Source organism: Epinephelus lanceolatus, chromosome 9 (assembly GCF_041903045.1).
Source record: "Epinephelus lanceolatus isolate andai-2023 chromosome 9, ASM4190304v1, whole genome shotgun sequence".
Lineage (NCBI taxonomy): Eukaryota > Metazoa > Chordata > Actinopteri > Perciformes > Serranidae > Epinephelus > Epinephelus lanceolatus.
In genome coordinates this window covers 29887693-29900000 of record NC_135742.1, presented here as the reverse complement: position 1 = coordinate 29900000, position 12308 = coordinate 29887693, and the positions used below count along the sequence as shown (strand labels likewise).

General features: G+C 42.6%; 2 protein-coding genes across 2 annotated transcripts in view; one reads left to right on the top strand and one right to left on the bottom strand.

The window, feature by feature from the left end:
* The window catches only part of acsl2 (acyl-CoA synthetase long chain family member 2), a 21107-nt gene extending 15121 nt beyond the window's left edge, over positions 1-5986 (top strand). Inside the window, exons 9-20 of the mRNA XM_033618787.2 lie at positions 189-240; positions 398-471; positions 794-871; positions 961-1095; positions 2720-2854; positions 3322-3490; positions 3582-3670; positions 4320-4436; positions 4523-4666; positions 4760-4861; positions 4940-5011; positions 5105-5986. Coding sequence (XP_033474678.1) covers positions 189-240; positions 398-471; positions 794-871; positions 961-1095; positions 2720-2854; positions 3322-3490; positions 3582-3670; positions 4320-4436; positions 4523-4666; positions 4760-4861; positions 4940-5011; positions 5105-5245 — 1308 coding nt within the window. The 3' untranslated portion in view covers positions 5246-5986. The remainder of the gene's footprint in view (positions 1-188; positions 241-397; positions 472-793; positions 872-960; positions 1096-2719; positions 2855-3321; positions 3491-3581; positions 3671-4319; positions 4437-4522; positions 4667-4759; positions 4862-4939; positions 5012-5104) is intronic.
* A 107-nt stretch (positions 5987-6093) lies between these two features.
* bin3 (bridging integrator 3) overlaps positions 6094-12308 on the bottom strand; it is a 31238-nt gene continuing 25023 nt past the window's right edge. The window contains exons 7-9 of the mRNA XM_033618789.2: positions 11259-11400; positions 10026-10160; positions 6094-7641 (exon numbers count right to left, since the gene is read on the bottom strand). Of these exons, the coding sequence (XP_033474680.1) occupies positions 7495-7641; positions 10026-10160; positions 11259-11400 (424 nt within the window). The 3' untranslated portion in view covers positions 6094-7494. The remainder of the gene's footprint in view (positions 7642-10025; positions 10161-11258; positions 11401-12308) is intronic.

Below are 12308 nucleotides of genomic sequence, written 5' to 3'. Positions count from 1 at the left end.
AGCTGCTACATCACCGCATCAAACTGGTTACAGTAAATAGTTAATCCCCCTCTAAATGCTGGGATGACAGTTTTACCGTTGCTCCTGTCCCATAAGATGTCATTAACACTCACTTGTAAACAGGACTTTAATTAAGAGTGGAGGAAGCCTGTTGTCATATTCTCATGTTTTATTGCTGCCTGCTGTAGCCGCCCCAGCCTCAGGATCTGGCCGTGGTTTGCTTCACCAGTGGAACCACAGGTACCGTCTGATTTCATACGTCTCAGCGTAATTATCCTTCACTCACATCATTAGAGAAGTGTCCTTCAGTGCCCACTAACAACCTCTCTTTATGGCACCGCTGCAGTTTCCTCTTGCTGCACAGGGCACAGCAATAATGTCTTGTTTATTTATCCAGGGAAGCCCAAGGGAGCCATGATCACCCACGGCAACATCGCCTCCAACACTTCCTCTGTCATTAAGATCCTGGAGGTCTGTCTACTCTTCCACCTCCTTGTCTAATTGAGAACAGCCTCGCAGCTACGATCACTTCCCATCTGCCTGTGTGTCTGTATCTCAGAACTGTCCCTTTCCCTGCTGTGTCTAATGGTATGATTAATTGGCTGTTTGATTGCCCCTGTCGCTGCGAGGTACTTTAACTAATTGCCCCCGTATAAAGATTGTGCTATCTAACTGCTGTTGAAAAAGCCATACAGCATGTTTGATTGCCTCCGAGGCTTCACCGTATGCCTTCTACCTGAACTTAATCTCTCCCCTGTGCTTTGCTCACTTTATTTCTTGTTTTCTTTCTCAGGGTTCGTTTGTGATCCGACAAGAGGATGTGTCGATCTCTTACCTGCCCCTTGCCCACATGTTTGAGAGGATGATTCAGGTAGTTTATCTACTTCTCAGACTGTTTTTGTTGTTGCTGTTGGAGTGTGTGCTTGTGTGTAAACCCTAAATTAAGTGTTTCTGTCACAGGTCTCGATGTTCTGCCACGGGGCCAGAGTAGGGTTCTACCAGGGAGACATTTCTCTTCTCATGGACGACATTAAAATGCTCAAACCAACCTTCTTTCCTGTTGTGCCTCGTTTACTCAATCGCATCTATGACAAGGTCAGTAAATACATTCAGGTCTTGTCATTCACTTGAGAAAAAAAATCAATCTGCAAATTTTTATCTGAATTAACAATATATATTTTTAAATATATAATATATTTTTAAATAATTTCCCCTCGGGGATCAATAAAGTATTTCTGATTCTGATTCTGATAATCTCCTTAAAGGGATACTTTGCTGATTTTCAACCAGCTCTGTGTCACCATGGTGTGGGGAGGCTGTGCAGATGAATGGTGTTGAGGTGGCCCCTGTGCAAAAATCTACTGATGACATTAAAGGAGCTATATGTAAGAAATCTAAAGCAAATAGTCGTAAAATCCTCCTAATATGTCAGAGACTAAGGAATAATGTTCATATAACATACTGATCTCACCAACAACAATAGTACAGCCAGAATATTCACATTTAAAAAATTTTTTTACGGTCCGCAAATCATATTTATGTTTTGAATTTGTGTTTTGGCCTGTTGCGCCACCCACCGCCGTCTACCAGTCACGCAGTCAGTAGAGTCTCAGCATCAGTTAAAGTTATGACTGAGCTACAGCAGCACGGCAAGCAGCATTAGCAGTGTCCCGGGACATAGCATTAGCAGCCGGCTCCTCAGCTGTATCCCGGCAGCAGCGTTAGCAGCAGAGAAGCCGGACTTGCTCGAACGGCCCACTGGAAAACCGAAGATCAAGGACGCGGCGACGGGCCCTGTCACGGCAGCCGCCTGTGGGCAAACAAATCAGTCTCCAGCGTGCCGCTGTCCAGCAACCTCGAATCTGTAGGGGAGGGGGGGCGGACACGACTCGCGGCAGTATTTTGAATTTGAGTGCAGTAACTGTTTTGGCTACATTCTTACATACAGCGCCTTTAAACATGTCACTTTGCCTTGACCACTGGATTTTGGCCGGTGGACGAGCTCCAGCATGGGGAACGCCTTAACACCATTCATCTGCATCATCTTCTCTCTCCACACCATGGTGACACAGACCTGGCTGAAAATCCACAAAGTATCCCTTTAATTAGGAAAAATGGGGATTTTCATTATTATTATTTGTATTATATTTTATTTATTTGCATTTTAAGAAATTTTATGACATAGTAATACCATTACAAATCATTAAAAACTAGAGCACTTGGAGAGCACAGACCTCCACCAAGCAGCTGGGATTTCCTGCCATTTTATTATTTTATCCACTTCGCTTCAACCGATCATCTGTTCCTTGTCCCATTATCAACCTTTCCTGAAAATTTCATCAAAATCCGTACAGAACTTTTGGAGTTATTTTGCAGACAAACAAACAGACAGACAAACAGACCAACGCCGGCGAAAACATAACCTCCTTGGCGGAGGTAAAAAGAATGGGAAAGTAAAATAATAATGAAAAAACCCCACAAATTTACAATTTTATCACGTCAATCCAGAAAAATAAGAACAGACTTATTTTCATGAAAACTTCTCTCAGAATTCGGAGATAATAATCTTGTTATTTCAGAGCCAAGGCAATTTTTTTTCCTCAAGTAAATGCATCACACTTCCATGAACATACTTAGCTAGCATTTAACTATAATTCTTTGTTGGCTGTATTTTAAACCTCGTTTCTGTTTTTGTCCATTTTCAATGATTTCAATAAAGATCCTGGGATCTGTGACCTCTCCGTTGCGACGGGCTTTGCTTCACTACGCTGTGAGGAGAAAGCAGGCGGAGCTCAGCAGTGGAGTTGTACGTAACAACAGTCTGTGGGACAAACTGGTGTTCAACAGGATTCAGGTCAGTTGCTCCTGGATTGTTATTTCCCGGGTTATTAACAGTTTCATCTCTAAAGGTCTCCAGTAAAGACCTACATAACAGAAACAGGGGCCTCGTCAGATATCAGCCCTCAAAAATGACATATTTTCTGTTGGTCCAGGACTCCACAGTTGACACTATTCATATTTCTTAGTACTTCACACAGTGGTACATGTAGACCAGAAGCCCTAGTCAACAAATTTCTATCCAAACTTTACAAGACAAACACAACTATTCCAGCAATCAATGCCAAAAACACCCAGAGCATATTGGTCCTGGAGGAGTGTATTGGAGAAGCACGCACTGAAAGATTTTGGCTTGGTATGGTCAATGCAGATGGGAAAATATGGTCAAGGTTGAAAATGCTGTTGAAATGGAATTTTGCTTGCACACACAATTTGATTGGATTTGAACTGTTTTGCATTAATAATTCATGACTTGTGTTTCAGGCCAGTTTAGGAGGTAATCTGCGGTTCGCCCTGACTGCTTCAGCACCCATCTCCCCCACAGTGCTGTCCTTCCTCAGAGCCACTCTGGGCTGTCTGATCTTTGAGGGTTACGGCCAGACAGAGTGCACAGCAGGCTGCACTTTCTCCATGCCTGGAGACTGGAGTGCAGGTAAGACAAACTTTGATGCTTCACTTTATTTCCTCTAAGTTGCTTGTGCTGTTGTGCCTGTGCTGGTTAATCCTGGATGTGTCTTTGTCAGGTCATGTAGGTGCTCCCCTGCCCTGTGCCAAGGTGAAGCTGGTAGACATCCCTGATATGAACTACTACGCTAAGAACGGCGATGGAGAGGTAAGATACTCTTAAGGGGGAAGTTTGTGTCAAAGCGAAATTGTTCTAGTGCTGCAGCCGGCAGCAGAGAAACAGGCTGTAATGTAACCACTCCGGGCATGAACAAACCGTCTTTCATGTCCACTAAAGGACTTGTCTTTGCCACTGAGAGGATCCAAGATCATTTTTTGTTTAACCAGACACAGCCCCGAAAACGCCATCACCAATCCCACCAGACTCCACTTAAACATCATCATAAAAACAAACTCACAAAACTGTCTTGGTTTATCTTTCCACTGTTCCAACAACCACCAACTCTGGTTTGTTTAAAGTACATGTTAATTCAACCCTTTAGATGTGAAACTATTCTGGCTCTTTACACACGAAAATTACTGTTTATTTAAATGGAGTCTGGTGGGGCTGGTGTTAATGATTTCGGGCTGTGTCTGGTAAAACACAAAGGAGCTTAATCTTTCACAAAAAGGTCCATCTCTGTAGGGATCCTTCCCATATTGTCAGCACTTAGAATAACAATCTGAGCCTGTCAAAGGCAAAAATAGGCACCTGTAGTGGACGTACATTGAGTGGTCTCGCTCAATATTATTATTATTATTATTATTATACTACAGTCTGGTGCCTGCTGACACGTCTCATTGCTTTGTCCTGTTAGATCTGCATTAGTGGCCCCAGTGTGTTCAAAGGCTACCTGAAGGACCCAGAGAGGACGGCCGAAGCCTTGGACAGTGACGGCTGGCTGCACAGCGGGGACGTGGGCCAGTGGCTTCCAGTAAGATGTAGACACCATAATCAGTCTACAGATGACAAACATCATCTTTCAATATCCTGTGAGTGAGCAAATGTTTCCTCTGGCAGAATGGGACGCTACGCATCATTGACAGGAAGAAGCACATCTTCAAGTTGTCCCAGGGCGAGTACATCGCTCCAGAGAAGATAGAAAATGTCTACATGCGTTGTGTTCCCGTGCTACAGGTGTTTGTGCACGGAGATAGTTTACAGGTACAACGTGATTCATGTTCAGCTGATATAGATTGTAAACATTTGCTGTGGTTTGAGTTAAATTTGATTTTCTCTTGTGTTTGATGTCACCAGTCTTATCTCATAGGCATAGTCGTGCCTGACCCCGAGGTGTTTGTTGACTGGGCAAAAGAGCGAGGATTCGTGGGATCCTATGAAGAGCTGTGCCAGAATCCGGTAAGTAATCTAACACCCAATTTCATTAAGTAACGGTACAAGTACACTTAAAATTGACACTTATTTATCTTCCAACAGGATTTAAAGAGTGCAGTATTAGAGGACATGAGAGCTGTGGGGAAGGAGGCAGGTCTGAAGTCCTTTGAACAAGTGAGGAGCCTCTGCTGAAACTGGTTGTTAGAATTTGCGGGCTACAAACCTCCCATCACCGACTTATTGTTTTGTGTTCTTCTCTCCCTTCAGGTGAAGGACCTTTACTTGCATTCAGAGACGTTCAGCATCGCCAACGGCCTCCTCACCCCCACGTTGAAAAGTAGACGTGCCGACATCCGGAGAGTCTTTCAGGAACAAATATCAAACATGTACAGCAAGACGGCCATTTGAACGACAGTAATTCACACACAACAGATGGAATTTAAATCCTATACGTCCAGCAGTGCCTTATTTTAAAATATACAATGTATATATTTTGGAATACTGGTATTTTGCATCAAAGAAGTTTGAATTCACGTCCAGCTCTTGCACATTTGTGTAATGTATTAACTCCACGTGAAAAGTAACAGAATGGGACCAAACTTCTTTTTTTAAAATTCCAATCCCACTGTTATGTTTCACTAAATTAGAGTTGTGATTCACTGGGAGATTTTACTGATAAATTATTGTCTTGATGTAGCGATGAAAATCACAAAGTTATTAAGGAGCAACCTGCAGAGACGTTTAGTTAGACATTAAATTCACACTGCTCTGTTCTCGTCCCATGCAAGGATTATTAAAAGGGACATTGTTACGATGTTGCTCGTAGGACTTGCATTAACTGTAGGTTTGTATTTTTATGGTTGGGCCCTTGTATCACCATGACATAAGCTTCTTGTTATCATCTTTGATCGTAGCTCGATGCTCGAGTATTTCTCTAATTGGTTCTGAGAGATTTCATAATCCAGTGTGAGCATGTAATCCTTCAGCAGACGTTAACTGTTACTATTCATATTAATGAGGATCTCAATCAGAAATGATTTGTACAAATAAAAAGGGGGCTGAACTGTACATACTGCTTATATTGAGATTTTTTGACAGGACACTACTGACTAATTGCAGTTAAATAAAATAGAACAGAAATAAAAATTAGCAATTGATGATTCTTTGTGTGATTTAAATTCTGCGACAACTCCTGCACTCACTCTCAGAAATATGCAGCGGATATCCGAACTGAAATCCATCCAAGGACACCGTGGTCGCTTGTCACACAGTTAATTTATTTCATAATTGACTATACATCGAGATGATGGCTGAAAACATTGTCATTTAACAGATTGTAGTGTTAATACATTTCAAAAACCTAAATTAAAACCCACTCTAATGTGTTAAACAAATTCTATCACTTAAACTCTTCGTTATTTAGAAAAACCTTCATTAATACAGACGTGTAACTCCAACACAAAGACTATCAACTAAGCATTTGTTTCAATAATCTTAAAATATGTCAAAGAATAAATAGTCAACTTCTTGGTATGACAGTTTTAAAAATGACATGGGAGCAACCAATGTGTGCACGTCACTATGTAGTCCCATTAACCAGAGTGTGTTTATCATACTGAGGCCGTATCTGATGACGGTGGAAACAAAGGAGTGCAATGACAGTATGATTTGGTCCGAAATCAAGAAAAGCCAGAAAAAAGTTAGCTTCCAACCCTGGTATAGAGAGTACAGAGACAGGACTTTGTCTATAGTGCCAACAATGTGTGAGGTTCTTTGCTAACAAACGGAACCACCAACAAAACAACAAAGGATGGATGCTATGCATAAAAGGAAAAGGCGTGTCATGATCAATATTTACCACTAGAGGGAGCACCAGCCTTTGTTTTGGACAGTCATTGGACTTCCACTTGTTCTCTTCCCAGCCCAAGTGGTCGACCTTTCAGCGCCGCTGCACAGGCACAATGTCACTTCACTCAAGTTAGTTCTCATGTTACATCCACAGTGAAGACAATGTAGGCACAATATGCAGAGGTGATGTCATCAATATCACCCTGTAAACTCCGATTAAAAAAGCCCTCACACACAACATGGCACTGAGCTAAACTTAGAGATAACCAGCAAAGGCCAGAATACAGAAATACATTTTCTTGCCGGTAACCTACAGTCCATTACGTAACATTCAGTCTGTAGTGTTGTTCTTTTCAAACTTGGGTAATAAAAACGTTTTCACAGATTGTTGGTAACGTTGCAGATGTGACTAATAAAAACATTTCCTTGCTCATTTCCTGCTTTAGAAACAAATGCTTATAGACATCTCTGAAACCAAGAAGTGTAACCTGTTAATTAGCTCTGACGGGAATGGTTTGATTCCTTTACTAAAAAAAAAAAAACAACATATTGGCTTATAATGTTGCACTTGGCTGATGGCTTAGTTAATGTGGCATTTCAGCTGCTTTGAGTTGAGTCTCTGCAGAGAGAATGAAACATGGGAGTGTAGTGCAAGAGGAACAGGGGGTGATGAGGCCACAAGGAAACAATCTGATAATCAGGTTAAGGCCATTGCTGTCCGTTTGAACTGAGCGAAGGAGCCTGAAAAGAGTGCAATCCATTCAGAGAGGCATGAAAGGAGCCCTTCCCGGTTTTTCGGCTTTCCTCCCTCAGTCGTCGGCGACAATGGACAGAGCACGCAACTCGCTGAGCTTGGCCTCGGTCTCCCTCTCCCTCTGCGCATCAGTCAGCCCTGCCTGGTCGATCTGGTCTGTTAACTCGCTGAAGATCTTGTACATTTCGGTGAAATAGACGACCTGGAGGGGCAGGTGGGAAAAAGAAAAAGAGTTAGTCTGAGATGACAGGAAAAATAGTCCTGTCTGTCCTCTGATAGAGACTCAACAGGGTCAATCCGTCCACAGACCTTTCTTAGATGCCTCTCAGGAAGAAGTCCCAACAAATTCATATCCAAACTCTGCTCTGCTCCACTTGCACAATCTAACCTTGCTTTTACTTACACTAGTCTGAAGCTGCTGGTCTCATACCTCTTCAACCCCGCTAATGAGAAGTGATTCGAGAGGAGAAGAGGGAGCCCACAGATATCAAACAACTCCGACAAAGCCCCAAAAACCCAGCACTTCAGTGGGTAGTGACCCTGCTTTTCTCTTCCAATCTGAACAAGAGATAGAGAGTGTTCACTGAAAGCTTTCTTGACACTTCCCACCCCTGCTTCTTCCCCTTAGTTCATGAGTCAGGCTCCCTAGAGAGTTGCTTTGATGATTAATAGACTTTAATCACATTACAAGACTCCAGAAGAGTAGGCAGAGAATGAAAGTACTGGGAAATACAACCCCTTGAAACCCACACACACATCTCAATATTTATTCATGCAACGATGCATGCGATACTATGCTCTTAAGGGGGCATGGTTGGCTTCTCTGAAATTGCACGTGTGTCCTATTGTAGGCCGAAACACCAAGACCAACCAAGAAACCAGTGGGAGAAATGCTTACTGATTTGCTATGGGACATGATAGAAGAAGAGCTGGGTCAAGCTGGAAATAAACTGAGAATCATCCATCTTATATAAAAATAACTTGTGTCACACTCTTGTCGAGAGCAGATTTGACACTGTCAGACAAAAGGAAAAAAGTCAACTAACTAAACCACCTGGTACAAGCCTTTTTAAGTGCTCAGTCTGAGAGACCTCTGTGTGTTTATACCAATATTTGCCACCTAAACCACATGAGTGGGCCATAAGTATTGGGTTACTGCTGTTTGTGGGGGTAAAGCGGATATTTTTTTTTTCCAAAATGGCTTGTTGAAAGGGCCATCGGAAATGTCCATATGACCAGTGATGATAATGTATACCAGATCAGTGTCTGAGTGCCCTCTGTAGCAAAGACACTCTACTATTACAATTAGTCTAGTCACCACGAGGAGTAAACGCAGCCTCGCACAACTGTGACCACCTACGGTACAAAAAGGAGTCTCTGGGTAAAGCAGAGCTTTAAATTACATGACTTCTGTCTGGGCATTTTAACATACCATAGTTTGAGCTGCTTAATATTTATACAGAGAAGTTACACTTTGACCTCTTAGCCTACAAAATAATGAATAATTTATGTTGCATCCTATCCAGTAAGACCTTAAACACTGTGTGACCACTGTTTCAGAAAACAAAGACAGTCAATGGAGAAAAGGACAAAGAAAGAAATCTTTGGTGTTTTTTTGTTTTTGTTTAAATGAACACATGCAGCAGAGAATGCAAAACTGAAAAAATCAAGACAATGTCTCAATTCATCAACATCTGTACAGGTGGACAGGTCAGGCCAAGTGTCCCGCTGACAGTTGCTGGACAGGACTTGTGTTAGTGAAGCTGATGGCTCACAACAAAGGCAGCCTTTGTGCCTTTTCCTGCAGCCGCTGGGAGCTGAGCAGCAACAGCGGCTGGGAGAGAAGGGAGTGGAGGATAAAACCAAGCACATGCAGCAAGGCTGGGGATGAGGTCCACTGGTACACTGGCCACCCACGTGTGGCTGCGTGTGTGTAAACATGTGTAAATGCTCATTCATGTGCTTGAGCTACATGAATAAAGATAATGTAGACAGAATAAAATAGTACTAGTGTGACTGATTAGAGCTCCTGCACCGTGCAAAGCCAGGTAACAAGGTAAAAGACCTGAGCTCAGATTTGAGGAAATATTAGATTTTGGTAATAGTTGATTGCTCAGTTTGCTAATTTTAAGTTCAAAGTACATCATGGAACTCCATAATTGTCATTAGGTCTACAATAATCTAGTTTACTAATTAGGAGTGTGCCAGTGACTGTCCCAAAGAGGAAATGAGAGGGCCAGGCAGGTCTGGGGTGGGGGAGGGGGACACGATGGCGCTAACGTGAGACGCCCAGCTGCTTTAAGAGAAGCTTCAGGTTAGAGGATGAGTTGCAGGGCTGCAATGGAGCCAGACAGATGAGGCCTTCCTGGGCTAAACACAGTAGTGTGGGCTGTCACTGGGGGTTAATCACATTAGGACAGCGTGGAGGGAGACAGACTGCCAGGATTATACACTCCCTTCTATCAGACACTTTATCCACTGTTTAACCAACGCTCAGAGGGTGTAACAGCACAATGTGGGGTGGGTGTGTGCGTGCATGCGTGAGTGCCTCATTGTGTGTGCATCTCTGGGGGGGAGATCACTAACCTGCGCCCGGATGAGAGCCTCAAAGCTGGGCTGGAAGTAGTCAATGCGGCTGTGGTAGAACTTGGGCATCTCGTCCAGCAGCTGCTTGTTCTTGGCCTCGAAGTCCTCCCTGATCGGTCGCAGCTCGTCTCTGGCCTGGGGTGTGGAGGAGAGAGAGCAAACAAAAGAAAGGGTCACCGTCGGTCACTATCACTTCCTCTTATTTCACCATGTGAGCTCATGTTGTAATTTAAACATCATTTTACACATTCTTCCACAAAAACTGTTGCAAAGAGTTTCAGGGTACGAGAAAAAAAACAACAAATTCCTGCAAATAGAAACAAGTTAGTTTCAAGTATTTTAGCACTGGAGCCATCTTTAGTGTCCTTCTTATTGTTCAGAAAGATATTTGCCTAATTCCCACGGAGAAGCAGTGCAAAAAAAAAAAAAAGAAAAAAAAAAAAGGCTGTAATCACGACCACAGTGAGGAGGAGTGGGTTATGTGGGCAGACTTGGCTGTGAGTGGACTCCAGCACCACTGATCTGTGTGTGAATGTATTAGTGGGTAGTCTACTGTAGGCATGGAGTTATGGAATGCACAATGAATATGTGTGAGAGGGTGAGAATTTTTATTAAGGGGAAGGGGGGAGCTGCTATATTAAAATTACAACATATTGTTTATCTGCTGCATTAAGGTACGCTCTCCTCACATTAGTTTTCTTTACACACGCCAGTTGAAATGGCATACGTGTTTTGTCAGGATCATTTCTTTAAGTGCACAGGGATTCAAAGGGCAGGGATGTAGGGGCCTCTTCAAGGCTTTGTTCCCCTGACAGTGCTTTTCTCAATGTGTGTGGGTGGCTCGCCATGTGAGGATGTGTTAGAGGCAATAGCATAGGCAACACTGCAGCGCTATCTGTGAATGTGTGCGCTTCTGTAGTGGCCTCATGGTGTGTATGTGTGTGTCTACAATTCTCAATTACGTGCCTGTAGATGTGCAGCAGTGCCTTTTTGAAAAGGCACTACTTGAGAGCCTGGTAGCTTGCGTGGGTGAAGGAGCGCACATGTACAGTATGCATGTGCTCAACTATTTTTGTTCATATCCAGTCAGCATTTGTGTCTTTTTCCACTTATTGCGCCCTATTCACAATATGTGCAGCATGTAAGAGCAGGTGAACTCTGCCCCTCTGCAGATAGAGGGAGCACTGGAGTGGACCGACACGTGCACCGATGCAAGCTTTAAACTCACAGTACCTGGTGTAGTTTGACCATAACAGGCCCAGTTTTTTCTTTCTCTTCATACTTCTCCACCTTGGATTGCAACCGTTTGTAGTCCTGCAGTGCCTGTTCCCGGCGCTTCACTGCCATGTTAAGGCTGGGGAAGACGCCACCGTACCTGCAACAAACCAACACACAGACAACCTTAGACATCTCTGACACAGACAATAGGGCACTGAACAAAACGCACACACAAGCGTGCACGCATGCCAGCAAGCAAAAAATACCCAGACACTCAGTACTGTACTGCACAGAATACTCAAAAGAAAAAACCTATCACAGAATTTTCAGGGCGAATCAGAAGTTACCGAAATCATTAAAACGGCTTTTCTTGCTCTGTGAAATTTGTAGACAAGCATTCTGCATGGCATCCTATCTTAATAAAAGTCATTATGAATTAATAAATCCCTCTCCTCAACATCTTATTGTAGAGGTACTCTCAAACCCCAGAGGACAGCTCTGCATTAAGCTTCCTCTAATCTATTATCTAATTACTGTAGTTCAAAATGGCATGAAACAATTCATTTTGTGACAATTATCATATTCCAAATGAAAATATATTCTTGCAACGAGAATCCTAGTCTTCAGCACTAAAAATAGGAAAACACTCATCTGTAACTTAGCAACAGGAGTCTGAGCTTCATCCTGGGACTTGTTGCACTGGTTTTGTGGCTGCTTTTAATGGGAAGCAGGAATACTGTTTATAGTAAATATTCAACCCAATAATATTTAGTAAAAAAAAAATAGAATTAACATACCCCGATGCTGCTTAACATCTAAAACTACAAGACAAAAATATCTTCTATGTATGCGCCAATATAAGGGCCCAACATTATTTGTTTTTGACTGAGGTAGACATGGAATATACAACAAATATGTGTGTGAATGTGATAAGGAAATATTACAGCAGTATGAGCTGTTATTAGTCATTAACAAATAAATGTACAAACATTTAGAAACATTTTTATTTTAAAAGCAGGCCATAACAATATTTACACAGGTGTCTCCTACATGTGAGTCAGTAAT